Here is an 18,786-nt window from a genome sequence, read left to right on the forward strand (position 1 = left end):
GCCACCCCTAGTAGCCATGGGGTGGTTGCGTGAGCCACCCCCCGTGGTGGTGGGGGTGGTTGCAAGCCACCGCAGACAGATTTGGGGTGGCTTGCGGCCACCCCAGCCACCACTGGGGGTGGCGCGAGCCCACCCCAAAGACGCGGGCCACCCCAGACAGATCTGGGGTGGCTCGCGGCCACCCTAGACAGATCTAGGGTGGCTCGCGGCCACCACATCCACTACTGGGGTGGCTCGCGAGCCACCCCCTAGGCCTTGGGGTGGCTGCGCGCCACCCCAGAGGGAGGAGAGGTGGCTCCGCACGCTGGCCAGAGATGGTGTCGAGCCGCCCCCACCTCCCTCTGGGTGGCTCCTCTTCCATTTTGGTGGCTGTACATTTTTCAAAGTATTTTGTTAATTTAACTAGATATAATCAGGCGTTTTGGTTTTATTTTCTTATCAAGTTCAATACTAAGGTGTCACATTTTCATTGGTGGGCAACAAGTGGGGGTTTTTTGCCCTAACCGAACTGAAGTTATTCTCTACTTGTTTGGGTGTTCCAAACTTATGTGGCTCACCATAATTGGAGGGCACAACAAACATGGTTTATGCCACAACCATATGGAAGTCGTTCTCTTTCAAATTTAGTAGAGAGGCATAAATAGCATGTATTTTTACGTTACATCAATGGGTGCAAAGTGATTGATCATTTTGAATGAATTAATTGTTTTGTGAATGAATAATTGATTCATTTTACTGGACACTTTTGATTCATTCGTTGCCTTTTTTTTTTTTTTTTTGTTAAATTTTTTTTTTTATTATTATTATTATTTCTGTTTACCAAAAATTCATTCATTCATCATACCGAGAGATGCTACAATACCCGGCCCCATTTCGACAGTTTTAAATTACTTTTATGTACTAGTGCCAACATGTTATGTTGCTAATATATTACTTTTAGCACATATTTATGAAATTTTATAGATATACTTTTGTGATATACATATTGTGTGATAAATTACTCTATTTGTATTTTAAATTGTGTTTAGCATACTTTTAGTTCGACCCCTCAGATCATGATTATCTTGGCTCTGTTGTATTTATTCCTTTTGTGTGGATTAATATAGTCATTTGTTTAGTTTTAGGTCAATAATAGGATGGGCCAAATTTTGTGGACACATGAGAAAACCCTCTACTCTCATCCTATATATAAGTGAAGTTGGCCTATTAGACTTTATTAGGTCATTATGTGAAAATTATGGTTGAGAGTAATAGTCTCTCTACACATAAAACACGGTTTTCTTTTATACGTTTGGGCATCTATAAGAGAATTATCACGTAGATATTGAAAGCTTGTCTCGAGAACTAGAACAAAAACAAAAGACTGACCGAAAACCCAATACCATTCTTCTTAAGGATTCGTATAAAACTACTAAACCTTCACCCCATAAATTTCTATTGAAGTCAAATCTAGGAAAACGTCAAACAAACTAAAAAATGAATCACAAAGAAACAGAAAAATACATTATAAAATAAAACAAGAACAGAACACACAAAACAAAAAAATCGGTGGACGGTAGGGTGGAAGGTAGGGGGCACGTGTCATGCTGGGTCTGATGTAGGAAAATAAATCTATCTTCGAAAGATTTTGAGCTGAAAAGATTGACAGATCCAGCGAAAGACACAATAGAGATGGTGGAAAACGAGTGTTGATTGTGGTAAGGGGTTTGATATGTGGGATCTGGCCGAAAAAGATGCGGATAGAATGACCTCTAAAGAGGGGCTCCAAAGAGGCAGATAGAAAGACCTCCAAAGAGGCAAGAAGGGGACAGGGAAGGAAAGTAGAAGGGAGTAAGAGGGGGGGGGGGGAGGGGAGGCTCCCTCCAGTGATGTCTCAGATCTCACTCCTTTCTTTGGCGACTATAGAGAACAAACCCTAGAGCAATTTGTTAACATATTAGAATATATAATATAGTGAGGTATTTACCTTATAGGATAATTATCTTTTAGAATATATTAGAACATATGATATGCTATGATATTTTATCGTTTAGAAGATTGATTGTAATCAGATTATTACCATACTTATCTCCACCTCCAAGGTTATAATATTTTTTAGGGGAAAGTCCACATAACCCCCTCAAACTACCACTCAATTGACAATGTCCCCCTCAAACTTTCAATTGTGACAATGTTCTCCAAACTACCAAAATTGTCAATGTCTCCAATAACGAAATTACCCTTAAAAAAAAAATCCAAAAGATGGCCAATTTTTTTTTTTTTAAATCAATTTTATAAGAAAAAAAAATTAAAAAAATTTCGATTTTTTTTAAAAAAAATTTTTGTTTTATAATTTTATTTAAATAAAAATTTACGTTTTAAAAAAATAAAATTTTCGTTTAATAAAATGAAATTTTTTGTTTTTTTAAAACTAAATAAAAAAAAATAGTTTTTTTTTTAAAATAAAAATTTCCGTTTTAAAAAAAAAAATTAAAAAATTTTGTTTAAATTAAAATTTTTCATTTTTTAAAAAGATCAATTTTTTTTTTTTTTGAATTTATAGGGGTATTTTTGTCTTATTGAGAAATCTATATAGGCATTTTTGTCTTATTGTTAGTCTTGGGAGGGACATTGACAATGTTTTGGTAGTTTGGGGGAGACATTGTCACAATTGAAAGTTTGGGGGGGACATTGTCAATTAGGTGATAGTTTGAGGGGGGTATGTGGATTTTACCCTATTTTCTATTTAAGTATGATGAAATAATGAAACAGTACACATAAAATTATCTTTAAACTTTGTGTTTGTAAAAGGGTTTAGGTTCCTTTTACAAATCTAAAGGTTTAGGTTCCCTTAGAACTTGACAATCTATCCCATTATATATTTAAGAAATTATTCGCGTAACAATATATATATGCACATGAACAAGCTAATGAGTGAAGCAGAGTTTATACGATCTGTGTTTAGGAACATTGACCGAATTGAGTTGAATTTATATAGGCATGTCTCATTTAATAATAGTTTATTTATTAAATGAACTGATACTGAGTTAAACTTATCACAACCAAATTGAAACATATTCGCAAGCGACTTTGTTCATTTAGCAATCTTAAAAACAGGACTTCAAGTCCCTAATATACTCCCTCACATAAAAATTAGACTTATCTCTCACTATTCTAGAGAGAGAGGCTCTGTCTTCTCTGTAAAAATTTTCATTCTTTCTTCCTTCAGGCAACACCAAAGAAGAATAAATTACAGAGGAGGGAAGAACGCTTCGTCATTCTTCCCTCCTCTTCCTTCCTTAGTAGCAGTGCTCAGTGTCTTCTCTGGGGTCTCTTTGAGTCTCTATTTCTGGCGGGTGTGTTATAGATCTAGTTTGTAGATCTAGATCTAGTTCTTCAAACTTAGATTTGATCATTTTCATTAGTCAAGGCGTGTCTTCCTTAGGATGTCTACGATGCAGTACTCATCCACTACTGCTTGTAAGGATTTTTGTTTTTGTTTTTTTTAGTTTTTTTAGTTTTGATTTTTTTATTCTTTTTGTCCTAGCCTTTGGGTCGAGGATGTAAACGTTGTCTTGGCCTTCCTTGCCTTTGGGCTGATGAGGAGTAGATCGGTGTGGGGGTTTAATTATCTCTCACAATCGAATTTTTTAGTTTTTAGTTTTTAGTTTTTAATTTTTTTTTAATTTTTTTTTAATTTATTTTTTTTGTATATGGACTACTCATGTCTTAGATCTAATCTACTCGGAGCATATATGTTCCATAACTGTAGTTGTACATAGCGTAGCGAAAGTTTGAAGTCATAGATATGCACTTCATTGTAAGAATTTTTTTATTGTATGTATTGGGTAATAGATCGGCCACAAACAGCCCAACATACCTCTATGCCCGGTCCAATATGCAAGCCCACTAAAGACAGGCCCAGCTCGAGATATAGTCGGCCTGGACCGAGACATGGCCTGCGCATCGAGGGTATAATAGTCCTTCCATCGAGGGTACAAGGGTCCTTCGGCAAGTGAAGGAAACTCACGTTCACTAATGAATCGTGGAGGAAACTCACGTTCACTAATGAATCGTGGGATACTCCTAGTGTCCAAGCAAAGCCCCACGTTCAACAGAACGTGGTCTAGCCATCAGTGCCAAGCCGAGCCACGTGTGTTCGAGAACAAATCAGAGCCCACGTCTAAGGCAAGCATGGCCAAGCCACCCACTAACGCACTCCACGATCTCAGGATCATGGAGTAACCCACAACCCACGATCCACTTCACCAACATTGCACACAGTGGATCCTCGGGAACGTGGGGCCAAGAATCGAGGAACTACAACTGCTACTTGATGCCTATAAAAGGGAAGCTCCAATTCATTATTTGGTAATCACAAGTCTCTCTCAAGCTCTTACTGCTTACTTGCTCTCCCTCTCTCAAATCAACTATTGACTTAGGCATCAGAGTTATCTCGCACCAGCACACCCCGGCAGCTCCTATCCTAAATTTCTTCTTTTGCAGATCAACTACTCCTCAGATTCTGTCCAAAGTCACTCGGAAAATTGTTTTCAACAGTTTGACGCCATTTGTGGGGATGTTTGATTTTCATCAGTTTTTAACATACAAAATCCGATATGGTGACTACACGTTCGAGGGAACCCGAGCCAAATGTCCAAGCTGGACAACCTGGAACATCAATTGATTAGAACAGCCGAATCATTTCATTGGAAGATTATATGAAGCGTATGTCAGAAACTATGGAGGCCCTTAAGAAGCAGAATGAAGATCTCACTTTCCAACTCAGGATGAGAGGGATCGGGAACATGAAGAAAGGTGTAGAGAGAAGCGACCACAAGATGATCGAGAAAGTTCTGCTCGGGATGACCATGAAACAACCGTTCCAAGTGGTTCTCATCATGAGAGGCAAGAGACCACCAACGTTGATGATGAAGATAGAGATTTGAAGCTGAAGTATGTAGAGATGGCTCGGCAAATGGCTCACAGAGGAGAAGACTAATTGATCATAGAGGATTTGATGCAAAACACGAATTTGCTATTTACTAATCGGGTAATGAGGTTTCCTCTGCCCGAGAAGTTTAAAGTCCCATGTGTCGACAGATATGATGGTAGCGAAGACCCGAACGATCATATGGAGAGCTTCTGAGCTCACCTCATCCTCCATGACACTCCCGACGAGAACGCATGCCGAGCCTTCCCTTTAACCTTGAAGGGAGATGCCAGAGAATGGTTCGGGAAGCTGCTTCCCAAGTCCTTAGAAAACTTTGAATTCTTTGGACACCAATTCTTAACTCAATTTTTGGCAATCCGAAAGAGGAAGAAGTCCCATGCCTACTTGCTATCCCTCATGCAAGGGAAGAATGAGTCCTTGAAGGACTACATGATCTGGTTCAAGCGAGAAAAGCTGAGTGTAGAAAGCCCGAAGGAAGAAATGGTGCTCTCTGCTTTAATGAACAGAATCAGAACCGAATGGAAACTGATGGCCGAGTTAGCTCGAAGACCTACGTTGATGACTCTTCGTCAGTTTATGAACAAAGACAAAGAATTCATAAACCATGAGGAAACCATTAGTGCCCTAATGATGTCAAAGGGGGACGGAGACCAAGGTGAGGTCAGTAGCGGCAAGAAGATAGCTACGGGGTCTGGAAAGAAAATGGAGTTTTGGGAAACTGAAAACAGAAGCCCGAAGATATCCTCGAAGAAGGCAGAGAACCCGTTTTATCAACGGGAACAAAAATTGACTCCACTGAATATGAGTGTAACCGAGGTATTCATGGAGATCAAGAGAGATCCAGACTTCCAATGGCCAGCAAGAATGAGGGGTTGATTTCCCTTCCAGTCACAACAGGAATAGCCCCCAAGTAAGCAACCATAATGATGGACTTTTTGGTGGTCGATCGGCCATCTACATACAACGCCATCATAGGGTGTCCATCATTGAATAAGTTGAAGGTTGCAACTTCGACTTACCACCTGAAGATGAAGTTCCCGATTGACGAAGGGATTAGAGAAGTTAGAGGTGATCAGGTGGCTGCGAGAAAATGCTACAACATATCTTTAAAGAAATCCTCTAGGTCCGCTGATTTGACCATCAGTAAGGTGTGTAGCAAGATAAAAGGCGAAACGAATGGTGAGCCAGCTGAAGAGTTGGAGGAAGTTTTGATGGAGGGCGGCAAAGTTGTGAAGATCAACTCACAACTAACCCCTAAAATCCAGGAAGGCTTGTTCAGTTTTTTTCGGGAAAACATAGAGGTGTTCGCATGGACACATGAAGACATGCCTGAGATCAGCCCAGAAGAAATTGTTCACCAGTTGAACGTTGGATCCAGCTATGAAACTAGTAAAGTAAAAGAGGAGGAAGTTCGCTCCCGAGCGAAATATGACCATCACGGAAGAGGTGGAAAAGTTGCTTAAGGCCGGATTCATCGAAGAAGTGTATTATCCCGATTGGTTGGCCACGTAGTATTGATCAAGATGTCAAATGGGAAAGAGAGAATGTGTGTAGACTTCACCAACCTGAACAAGCCATGCCCGAAGGACAGCTTTCCACTACCATTATAACGTCCCAGCTTTACCAGGCAAGCCGTAAGTGAAATTATCTAAATACTCACGTGACACTACTACTTTTTCCTTACTAAATAACATAGTGGAAAAGCTGTAATAAATTTTTCTTTTCTTTTTATAACCAACACTCGTTAATAAAAACATACCAGAGCTTCTATTATACATCATTATGATATCACAAACTTTATCCTTAATACAATTAGTCACAGACGTCATAAATACAACTAAACTAACCATACTAACTTATGGAAAGATGGCCCTTCAAAAGTAAAAGCCTCTTGCAAGCCTCCAGGGTAAGACTCTAATCAAGAGTATGGATCCTCAGCGCTAGTCTTTGCAGTGATATCTTTAGAATCATTATGGTTTTACAGGTAGAAGTGTGAGTCTACCACTCAGTAAGTTCAAGCAAACTGACCATTTATAATGTGAGCCCATCTTTATTTGAAAATCAATCTTATCCGAGCATTCAAGAATAAGCTTTTAAGTTTTTTCTTAAACATTGCAAAAGGAAAAGAAAAAAGGTAAACAAGACAGATTGGGCAAAATGAGAACTCTTTAATTAAAAATCCAAAATGTTACAAGTTCATTTGTCCTTTGGCTCGGGAACCGCAACACTACCCGAAGTTACATTATGTTTTGAGACTTCTTTGGCAGGTCGATAACCGAACTCAGTGATGCCCCAAGCATCCGGCATCTGCTCTTGACCGATGAGAATGATTTCCTCTATCGCCTTAACTTTGGGAGGAAATGCGTTGGGAGAGACCGTGTCTATGTTGATATGCGAAGAAGGGTTGAAGGCTAGGTCCTAGAAGGTCTCGAAGCCCACGGCATACCCTCCGAGCCAACCTTAGTCTCGGGCCCAATATATGAAGGCGAAGCCCACAGCGTACCCACGGCATACCCATAGTTGCCTAAAGTAGTTTCGAGCCTTTTCCTTGTAATGGCGCACCTACCTATTCACACGCTTGAACTTCGCCTTAACTCTCCCTGTGTTAGTCTCGATAGCCTTCTATTTCTCAGCTGACTTCTCAGCCTTTAAACGCGGAACTGAGGCTTCCTCTTTGGCTTCTTGAAGTTGTTCCGATAAGAAGGTACGCTGGAGATCAACCTCTGTGAATTTCTCTTCTAGCTGTTTCAGATCCTCCTTGATAATCGAGCGATCTTCTTCAAGTTTCTCGGAATTCTCCTTGAAGGCCCTTAGTTGAGACTCCAAATTATGAATCCGAGAATTGGGCTCAGAAGCCTGGGATTCCAGAAGTGACTGCCCCTGACCCGAGAGGAGGAGTTCGTTGTCCTCTTGAGCCATGAGTCCTTTCAACCGAGCATTTTTAGCCTCGGACTCCTCCAATGTTTTCTTCAAATTCTCGATCTTCGAAGTTGAGCTCTAAAGGTGGTTCCTGAAGTCGTAGTAGCGGCAGACTGACTTCATAACGTTCAGCAAAAGAGGAGTATAGTTAGCCAAGTTACGAAAAGATGAAACCGAGGAAAAGAGTAAGAAGCACTTACTATCAATTGGTAGAACAACATCCGCTCCATCACTTCCTCGTTGGTCTTTCTACCTGCACCCGATAGGAGATTCAGGGGAATTAAATTCATCAAGGTGCTAAAGGGATTCCCCAGCAACCTCCTGCCCAAGTCAGAGAGGGACGGGCCAACTGACCAGCTGATAGAGGTGTTTGGGTTCCCTGAGGAACCCGCTGGTTGAGAAGCCTCGGCAGTGTGACTTGCTGCTGGGACATGGGTTCGATCCTTAGTTGAACGAGAAGCCTCTTCGGTTTGGATCAGCGCCCTTTCAGCCTAAAGACTAACCTCGATTTCACGAGGCAACTTCTTAGAGCAAGATCCAGCCTCGGGTTGATGAGGCATCTTCTCGATACCTTCGGGCTCTTTGATCAAATCAGAGGCAGGCTCAGCATCCATGTGTTGAGGTGGTGACGGTGGATTGGGCTCAATGCCATCAAATTCAGGGGCCACCGAGGGACTCCTAGACTTAGTCACCACAACATCATCCTCAATAATGATAGGGTTTGTGGCTATAGCTTATGATTTCCCGAGTTTACCAACAACATCTTCTTCAAGGATGCGCCCTACATCCACTAGAAACTCCTCGTTAGAACTAGATGCAAAAGGAGTCAAGGGCTCCCCGGGAACTGCAGAGTTCGGAATAGCTGCGAGCAGCCGCGCTTGCAGCGGCTTTGCGGGTTTGATCCCGAGGGTAGCCTCATAATTCTCCATGGTGCGTACCTTTGGCACCGAGAAATTCTTTATTGATTCACCTATAACATGGCTGAAGGCGTTGAGAAGGGTGGCAGACCTCGCCGCCTTCGAGCTAGCCTCGGACTTCCTCCTTTTTAAAAGAGGAATATCCAGATCTTCAGGTTCGTCAACCAGCCTCAAATGGGGTGCATAAGAGGCTAAGTATTTGCCTCTGCCTTTGTTGGCAACATTTCTATTCGGAGGCTCCGCTGCTACGCTTTTTCCTTTTTCAACTTTCCTCGGAGGCTTGGCAACTGCCCTCCTTGAAGCCTCGGCATGGACCTCTTCTTCGGCTGGGCAATGTTTCTAGACCGACCAGCTGGGGGGTACACCCAGATATTTCTCCAAATGGAGGTAATCAATAACTGGGCTACCTAGACCAACGAAAGGCTCTGCAGATGGTACAGATTCGACCGAAACTCTAAAAAAAAATACTATTCTTAAGAAGTAGTATTAAGGAAAAGACTGGGAATGGAAGCAAGCCAGCGGAAAAGCCAAAGTTGCACGAAGCTCTTGAGGAGTGAAAATGGGGTTTTTCGTGAGAGAGAAGCTTGCAAAATTTAGTAAAATGAAGAAGGAAAGAACAGATGTGCCTTTTATAAAACTTTTGAAAACGCACTCGAGTGGAAAGATGCAAGAAACCCTAGGGTTGCTTTGGAACTCGCAATTGCCTTAAATGCCCTTAAAAGGTGCGCTTCAACTAGCCAAGCAGAAACTGACACGTGGTCGCCGTACCTTCAACCACAAAGTTGATGACATGTGGTGATACCCCAAAAACAAGGTTTGACACGCAAGCTGTCGACCATCGCTCGGGATGTCAACGGTCCTAAAGATCATTGGCTCGAGAAGTTCAACAGACAAAATTTTCCTCGAAATTGCATTTAAAAATTTTAAAATCTTGGAATACCAATCCAAGAAAAATCCTTATCCCGAGGATAGATCGGGAACCGACCCATTTTGAAAGACAAGAAATTTTCATAGTCACTCAGACAAGGAATTGGGGATAACTGTTGGGTAATGGATTGCCACAAACAGCTCAACAGACCTCTAGGCCCGGTCCATTATGTAAGCCTACTAAAGACAGGCCTAGTCTGAGATATAGTCAGCTCGAACCGAGACATGGCCAGCCCATCGAGGGTATAATAGTCCTTCCACCGAGGGTACAATGGTCCTTTAGCAAGTGAAGGAAACCCATATTCACTAATGAATTGTGGGATACTCCCAGCGTCCAAGCAAAGCCCCACGTTCAATAGAACGTGTTCCAGCTGTCAGCGCCAAGCCGAGCCACGTGTGCCCAAAAAAAAATCAGGAGCCCACGTCTAAGGCAAGCGTGGCCAAGCCATCCACTAACACACTCCACGTTCTCAGGATCATGGAGTAACCCACAACCCACAATCCACCTCACTAACATTATGCATAGTAGATCCTTGGGAATGTGGGGCCGAGAATTGGTGAACAACAACTGTTACTTGATGCCTATAAATGGGAAGCTCAAATTCATTATTTGGTAATTACAAATCTCTCTCAAGCTCTTATTGCTTACTTGCTCCTCATGTCTCAAATCAACTACTAACTTAGGCATCAAAACTATCCCCTGCCGACACACCCCGGCAGCTTTTATCCTAAATTTCCTTCTTTTGCAGATCAACGACTCCTCGGATTCCATCCAAAGTCACTCTTCGGAAAACTGTTATCAACAATATCTATGACTTTGTAACCTCATATTATTTGGCTGTGATTTTTTATAATTTTATGCTCTGTGTGTTATATGCTCTTGATCTTTTATTAATGAAGTTTACTAAATTCGTTAAAAAAAAAAAAAAATTTCAAAGTCAACGAAAGCCTTTCTAGCACGCCAACCACTTTTGACTTTGATCAAAATTCTGACTAAACTCAGCATGATTGAGACTAGTTAGTTGTGGTTGTCTTTTTTTTTTTTTTTTTTTTGTTTTTAATTTTTTTTAATTTTTTTGTCTTTTTACTTTTTTATAAAGTTAACGAAAGCCTTTCTAACAAGCCAACTACTTTTGACTTTTATAAAATCCTGACTAAACTCAGCATTAAAGAGACTAGTTAGTTGTGGTTGTCCTTTTTTTTCTTTTTATTTTTTTATAAATTCAGCGAAAGCCTTTCTAGCACGCCAACGACTTTTGACTCTGATCAAAATCCTGACTCTAAACTCAGCATTAATGAGACTAGTTAGTTGTGGTTGTCCTTTTTTTTCTTTTTATTTTTTTATAAAGTCAGCGAAAGCCTTTCTAGCACGCCAACGACTTTGGACTTTGATCAAAATCCTGACTCTAAACGCAGCATTAATGAGACTAGTTAGTTGTGGTTGTCCTTCTTTTTAATTTTTTAATTATTTTATTTTAGAAACAAAACAAAGCAACAAAGAAAAGAAACAAACAGCAAAACTAAATAGGTTTAGAGGAGGGGGATAAAAGGAAATGCAGCCTGAAAATGATTGGTTGTGACCCATATTGTCACGTAATGAGAGTACAAGTCTATATATTTGTTGATATATCTAGTAGTCCATGCCAAAGAATCTGGAATAACATCAGGAGTATCTGACATGATTGAGGAAATTCTACACTTAAGTTAATAGAAAGAGAAAATTACTGTAGTCCTTTGTTATGCTCCAGATCTTATTTTAAATTTATTACAAAAGATTTACTGTTAAAAAAAAAATTAATTTAATTTGCCATACTTTTATGCCTCGTTCTTACATTATTCTTCGGTTTTCGCTACTTCTGTAAGTAGAAACCAAAAAGGGCAAAGATATGGCCAGAAAGGACAGTCGTGCAACGTAAAATTTTGAAAGGAAGTGTCAATTCCTGATAATTAAATTTTGTGGAAATTTTATTATATGATGTGATGCACCGACTAAGATTTTGAAGATTTTGAGAAGGAACACGCATTCGGTCTTTTTTTGTTTTTGTTTTCAAATTTATATTTTTTGATTTTGTAAACAGATTTGGCACAAATTCACAAACTCAAAATTTTGCCCAATATTCTAAAAATCACACAATACATATGCATCGGTTTCTTAAAAAATCCAAAACAAGAATGAAATTTGACCCATCCAAACAACACATTTGCATCGATTTCTTAAAAAATCCAAAACAAAAATGAAAATTTACCTATCCAAACAAGGCTTTAGGTTCTTTTGACAAGTTTCATTTATATCACATCAATTATTTTAAATTAAATATTATTTTACATATTTTTTACCAAATTGACTCAAAATTTGTTTTTACTTCATAACAAATTAATCACCTTCTTTTACTATTTAAATAAAAAATCTACAACAAGTTTTAGTATGTATTAATTGTTGCATAAGAGTGAGGGATCTGTTTGGGGAATCGTACAATTCCGCTCCAGTTTTTGGCAAATCTTCTTTATATGATATTTATAATATATAGTTTTTAATAAGCAAAAAAGCATAAAACTAATAATATGAAGTAGATGTTTTTTCCTAGCTAAAATGGGAAGTACTTTTTAATATTATAATTTCTTGATGAAATTAAGGTTTTAACCTAGTTCTCCAGGACCATCAGCCGGCCAATTATTGACTAGGTCAAACTTCGCGTTCTAATCTGGACTAGTGCTAAATACTTTATGACCTTTTCAACAAATTCTTTTTTTCTAAAATTTCGGATGCAGCCATTTCCTTATATATCAGCCTCTCTTCTATCTCATAGTGCCTCGACAACCATAAACTACTCATGGACCGAGCTTGTTTCGTCTTCCTCCTCTCTGTGACACTGCTTCTAGCACGATGCTACATGGCTAGCTCAGGTAATGCAATATTTCCCAACATTACCACCGATCAATCCGCTCTTCTAGCCTTAAAAGCTCATATTTCTCATGATCCTCACAATGTTTTGACAAAAAATTGGTCGACCAGCTTTTCCGTTTGCAGCTGGGTTGGTGTCATTTGTGGTACCAAGCATTACCGAGTCACTGCGTTGGACCTTTCTTACTTGGGCCTTGAAGGCACTATTCCTCCGCATGTTGGAAACCTTTCTTTTCTTGTTAGACTAAGCATCACAAACAATAGTTTTCATGGGTCTTTGCCCAACGAGTTGGCTCATCTCTTCCGACTGAAACTCTTAGACTTTCGATTCAATAACTTCAGTGAAGAAATCCCATCGTGGATGGGGTTGTTGTTCAAACTTCAATATTTGTTTCTAAATCATAATACTTTCACAGGCCCCATCCCACCTTCTTTATCTAATGCATCTTCATTGCGAATTGTTGATCTTGGTTATAACCAGCTTTCGGGCTCCATACCTTCTTCTGTCTTCAGCATATCCACCTTGCAAAGAATTTATCTTGGAAATAACATGCTATCAGGTCCAATGCCCTCTGTCATCTTCAACATGTCTTCACTCCAAGTCATTGACCTCCAAGCAAATAAGTTGTCCAGTGAACTCTCATCAGATGTGTTTGATAATCTTCCCAATTTGCAGAGCCTTCAATTGTCCTCTAATCAGTTTTATGGCGAACTCCCATCCACTTTATTTAAGTGCAAACACTTGCAATATTTATTGTTGCGGGAAAATAATTTCACAGGAAGAGTGCCACAAAAAATTGGAAACTTAACCACGCTTATGGAGTTAGACCTTAAAGACAACAGCCTTGAAGGTATGTTTAGTATTTGTTTTAATCAATTATATGGATGTCATAAGGTTGATTCAGCTAGCATACATGCTTTTATGATTGCATCATAGATAATTGGGTGCTTTTCATTTAAAAGTTCAAAAAAATTTGATGAACAACGTAAAAAAGTATTTACAATATATACCACTGTTGCAATGATTTTACAGGAAGATTACCTTCGGAGATTTGGAACTTAACCACACTTAGGGAGCTTAAACTTGGCCATAACCATTTTGAAGGTATGTCTATTCTTTTTAAGTATATTATATGGATGCCATCATTGATTCGGCTTCAAGCTTGCATCGGATTGGATACTTTCCACTTAAAGTAATTTATAAAAACCAAAACATTTAAGAGAGTGTAGAAGAAAAGCAAAGTTGACGACGTAAATATATGTCTCGCTGTTTTTGGCTCAATAAGTTTGCATGCCACATCTAATGGAGTTTACGGCTAGCAAAAGAATTAGAAATGTGCGTTTGCAATTGTGAAATTGTAAGAATAATGTGTTTTTATAAGATATTGCAAAACGTAAGGTGTTTGGCATTACGATTTAAAAAACACTTAATCTGAAAAAAGAAGAAGAAAAATGCGATTTTTATAAATAGGCTAGAAAGCGCTTAACGATAGCACCACCAGTGAAGGGAAAGATGTTCAAGGGACTGTGTTTGTTATACAGTAGTCACGTACGGTGGCTTTCGCTAGTGTAGCCATCTCTGGCTATTGGGCATTTGGTAACAAAGTTGAGGGCCTCATCCTTAACAACTTGTCTCTTTATCTCTTGCAGCTTTTTTTTTTTTTTTTTTTTTTTTTTTTTTTTCACTTTTTGTAAAAATAAATCGATCTAAGACTTCACAGAATATAATACTATCCTTTTACTAGCTAAGTCAGAACTCAGAATAAATCTTAAAAGAGTATAACCTTAATTATCTACAAACATATATAGTTCAGGACGATGGTAAATTAGCAACTCAGTCGTGGTTCAATCAAAAAGGTGGCCAAATGGCCGTGTCAAACCAGGTTATTTATGGTCGACCATATGAATTAACTATTTGAAGTTTGCTTGGCTCATGAGACATCTGCTCACTTGTTTTAAGGTTCATTGAAAGCACCTTCTGGTTTTTTGCAAATAATTGTTCATATTGTGGCAGGTGCAATACCGAGTGAAGTTGGTAATCTACAAAAGCTACAGTTCTTCGGAATCAGTAGCAACAACTTTGTTGGCTTAATTCCATTTGAGATTTTCAATATCTCAACAATACAAGTCATAGAAATGACTTCTAATTACAACCTTCAAGGGCAACTTCCATCAAATATGGGTCTCTTCCTTCCAAATCTTCAGTTGCTTTTGCTTGGAGAAAACAATCTAAGTGGAACAATTCCTAGCTCTATCTCCAATGCTTCACAGCTTCGAGGCCTAGAGCTAGCCTATAACTCATTCTCGGGGTTAATTCCTATGACATTTGGTAACTTAAGGCTACTCGAATATCTCAACATAGGATTCAATAATTTGACTGTGGAATCTTCTGGTTTGAGCTTTTTCTCAACTTTGTCGAATTGCATATATCTCAGTGAATTAGGTTTGGCAGTAAATCCACTGAACAACATCCTAGACAGTTCCATTGGGAATCTCTCTACTCTTATGCATCTTTCATTGGCTAGTTGCAATATCAAAGGTAGCATTCCAAGAGATATTGGCAATTTAAGAAATTTGATAAGGTTGAGCTTATCAAATAATGAATTGGCTGGACCGATTCCAACTACAGTGGAAAGGTTGCACATGCTCCAAGGCCTTTTCCTTCATAGTAATAGCCTAGAAGGTTCCATCCCATCCGATCTGTGTTCTTTGAAGAACCTCGTTCAACTGTATTTAGATGATAATGAGCTTTCCGGATACATTCCTAAGTGCATGGATAATTTAACTTCATTACAAATTCTCTCCTTAGGATTCAACAAATTAACTTCAATTCCTTCGAGCTTGTGGAGCCTTACTTATCTATTGGAGGTCAACTTGTCATCCAACTCTCTAACTGGCTCTCTCCCATTAGAGATTGGAAATATGAAGGTACTGCGGCTATTAGAGTTATCAAGAAATCAATTTTCTGGTGATATCCCAATAACAATTGGCGGCCTCACAGATCTAGTGCAGCTCTCTTTGGCAAATAATCGACTAGACGGCTCAATTCCTGAATCATTTGGCAAACTGATAAGCTTGGAGTCTTTGGATCTTTGCAATAACAACTTATCTGGAGAGATTCCTAAGTCCTTAGAAGCACTCCTATACCTCAAATATCTAAATATGTCTTTTAATAGACTGCGAGGACAAATTCCGACAGGTGGAGCATTTGTAAACTTCTCGGCTACATCTTTTATGTCAAATGATGCACTTTGTGGTGTTCCTCGACTCCAAGTTCCTCCATGCAAAGAAGGTCTTCATCGAAGAAAAAAGACCAAAACACCACGTATGCTAAAGTATTTACTACCATCAATTGGTTTAACAATACTTGTGGTGATCCTTGTATTAGTTTGGACGAGACGCCAAAAAAGGAATGCTAAAGTTTTAATTGAGGCAGACTTGTCACCTCTACCAGCATGGAGAAGAATTTCCAAACATGAACTTTTACAAGCAACTGAAGGTTTTAGTGCAAATAAGTTACTTGGTAAAGGGAGTTTTGGATCAGTATACCAAGGAACACTCTCAGATGGGATGGTTGTTGCAATAAAAGTTTTCAACATGCAAGTAGAAGGGGCATTCAAGAGTTTTGATGCAGAGTGTGAGGTACTCCGTAATATTCGCCATCGAAATCTTATTAAAATCATCAGCACTTGCAGTAACATGGACTTTAGAGCCTTCATATTGGAATACATGCCTAATGGAAGCCTAGAAAAGTGGTTGTATTCTCAAAACCACTCTTTGAATATCTTACAAAGGCTAAATATTATCATTGATGTTGCATCAGCACTTGATTACCTTCATTATGGTTATTCAACATCTATTGTTCACTGTGATTTGAAGCCAAGCAATGTCTTATTAGATGAAGATATGATTGCACATGTCGCTGATTTTGGCATAGCCAAACTCATAGGTGATGAGGATTCCATGATGCGGACAATGACCCTCGCTACTATTGGGTATATGGCACCAGGTGATTTTTTTTTTGTATGGCATTAAAACTTGCATCTCTATTATTCTACTCATACATAGATAGGTGTAATTTTTGTAGAATATAGCTCTGTTTTTTGTTTTTTGTTTTTTTGATTTTTTTTTTTGATTTGGTTTACAAATGTTACTTGTAGAGTATGGATCAGAAGGAATAGTTTCTACAAAAGGCGATGTGTATAGTTATGGCATCTTACTAATGGAAACTTTCACAAGAAAAAAGCCTACGGATGACATGTTTAACGGAGAAATGAGCTTGAAGCGTTGGATAGATGACTCACTAACCCTTTCAGTAGTTGATGTTATTGATGTCAACTTGCTGAGAAACGAAAGAAATTATAGTGCTGTGGAGGACTGTATATCATCCATTATGGAATTGGCTTTGGGTTGCTGTGCAGAGTCACCGGAAGAAAGAGTTAATACAAAAGATATTGCAGCCACACTCAACAAGATCAAATTCAAGTTTCTGCAAGATATTGGAGGAGGCTAATGTTAGATAGTTCATGATTGTACTAATTATATTAATTGGCGGCCAATTGCTATTCAAAATTAGTCTCAAAGTCTTGGAGGCAAGCAACATCATTATTTATGTAGAGATGCTCCTAAAAAATGCCCAAGCTCCAATTTTCTTGCCATGAAGTTGAGTTCAGCTGAGTTGATCAAGTTGGGACCCTATGGAAAACAAATTTAAACCTAAAGGTATCAATGTTTATATTTGAGCTTAAGATAAATTATTATTTGCCTATTCTAGAACTTGCGATTGCATTAATCTAACAAAACTGAGAGCCTAATTGTTTATTTACTTATTAGAATATCATTTTGGTCAAACTTGGTTAGAAGCAATGGTTATTTTTTTCATTTTTCTTTCTGGGAAATTTCACAAAAACATCCCCGGACTTTTACTTGTTTTGAAAATACTTTCTAAAGTTCAAAAACTCTTAATTTAAAGTATCAAACTTCTCAATTTTTTGCAATGTCCCTATTCTATTAGGATTTTCCGTTAAATCTTGTAAAAATTCTCAAGATACCTCTATTTTTTTAATTATAAAATATAAAATAAAAAATTGCAAAGATTTGGATATTGGTTAGGATTTAACGGAATCTGCAAATATATATATATTATTTTATCTTTATAAAATATATATATATTTTGAAAATTTTGACAAAATTTAACGAAAAAATCTAACAAATTGAGGACATTGCAAAAAATTAAAAGTTTCAAATTCTTGCATGGCAAACCATAATCTAGAAGAAATATGGTTTCCTCTAGCTGATGACTTCTAGCATGCTCTAGGACCGATTTTTAATTAACCTGAGACAAAAAGATTTAAGACTAGTTTTAGACATAAAAGAGTTTCCAAACTACCAAAAATTGTCAATGTCTCCCTTAAGTCGATAGTCCATATAAGTCAATCATTAAATTTGTGCGAATCTCACATAAGTAAACGTGAATCCTACAAATTTAATGATTGATCTATTAAATTTGTACCAAAAAAAAAAAAAATGAATAAATTATTAACACCAATAATTTATCAAAATTCTATTCCTGTCAAATAATGCAAAATGTCAGCTTTCTTTTGGTTAAATGTGGTCAATTATGGACAAAGTTTTCCTTCAAACTGGGTTGGAGAAACTTCGTTCAACCAAATTTATAAAAATGAAATGTGCTATTTGAACATGTGAAAAACATATGCTTTTTGAATATCATGGACAAAATTGAAATAAATTTTATTAAAAACTCATATGCATTTCACATATTACTAAAAAAATTGACACATCATTTTTATAGATTAGATTGAAAGAAATTTCTCCAACCTAGTTGGAGGAAAACTCTGTCCATCAATTACGCTAGGCTGCAGGGGGCCATGTGATTTGAAAAGGAAAACTCGAAGAATATCCTTTCGGATTTGATTTGGTTTAGGTGCTATAAAGATTAAAATTACAATATAAATTTTTTGTAATTTTTTTTTTTTTTTTAAGCATTTAAGCCAAATCTTTCTTTAATATTCTGAAGTGTTTTAAGATGAAAATGAAGAAAAAGCCACATAACAAAAAGTCAGTCAAACAAGTAATTGCAAACAGGTGGACAAAAGATCAGACTGCAGGCTTTCTTTTGGTTTTACAACAAAAACTCTGTGAATAGCGATGATGGAGTCTTTTTACTC

General features: G+C 38.1%; 1 protein-coding gene across 1 annotated transcript; it reads left to right on the forward strand.

Moving 5' to 3' along the window:
- Positions 1 to 12,527: 12,527 nt before the first annotated feature.
- Positions 12,528 to 17,284, forward strand: LOC132185330 (putative receptor-like protein kinase At3g47110). Its single transcript, XM_059599117.1, has 4 exons — positions 12,528 to 13,449; positions 13,632 to 13,703; positions 14,613 to 16,607; positions 16,759 to 17,284. The coding sequence occupies exons 1-4, from the start codon at positions 12,528 to 12,530 to the stop codon at positions 17,109 to 17,111; spliced, it is 3,342 nt and encodes a 1,113-aa protein (XP_059455100.1). The 3' UTR covers positions 17,112 to 17,284.
- Positions 17,285 to 18,786: the final 1,502 nt, after the last annotated feature.

The sequence above is a fragment of the Corylus avellana genome, chromosome ca6 (assembly GCF_901000735.1).
Source record: "Corylus avellana chromosome ca6, CavTom2PMs-1.0".
NCBI classification, from domain to species: domain Eukaryota; kingdom Viridiplantae; phylum Streptophyta; class Magnoliopsida; order Fagales; family Betulaceae; genus Corylus; species Corylus avellana.

Coding starts and splice junctions, on each gene's coding strand:
- LOC132185330 (XM_059599117.1), top strand. CDS start 12,528: ATGGACCGAGCTTGTTTCGTCTTCCTCCTCTCTGTGACACTGCTTCTA. Junction 13,450..13,631: donor TAAAGACAACAGCCTTGAAG/GTATGTTTAGTA, acceptor ATGATTTTACAG/GAAGATTACCTTCGGAGATT. Junction 16,608..16,758: donor TATTGGGTATATGGCACCAG/GTGATTTTTTTT, acceptor TGTTACTTGTAG/AGTATGGATCAGAAGGAATA.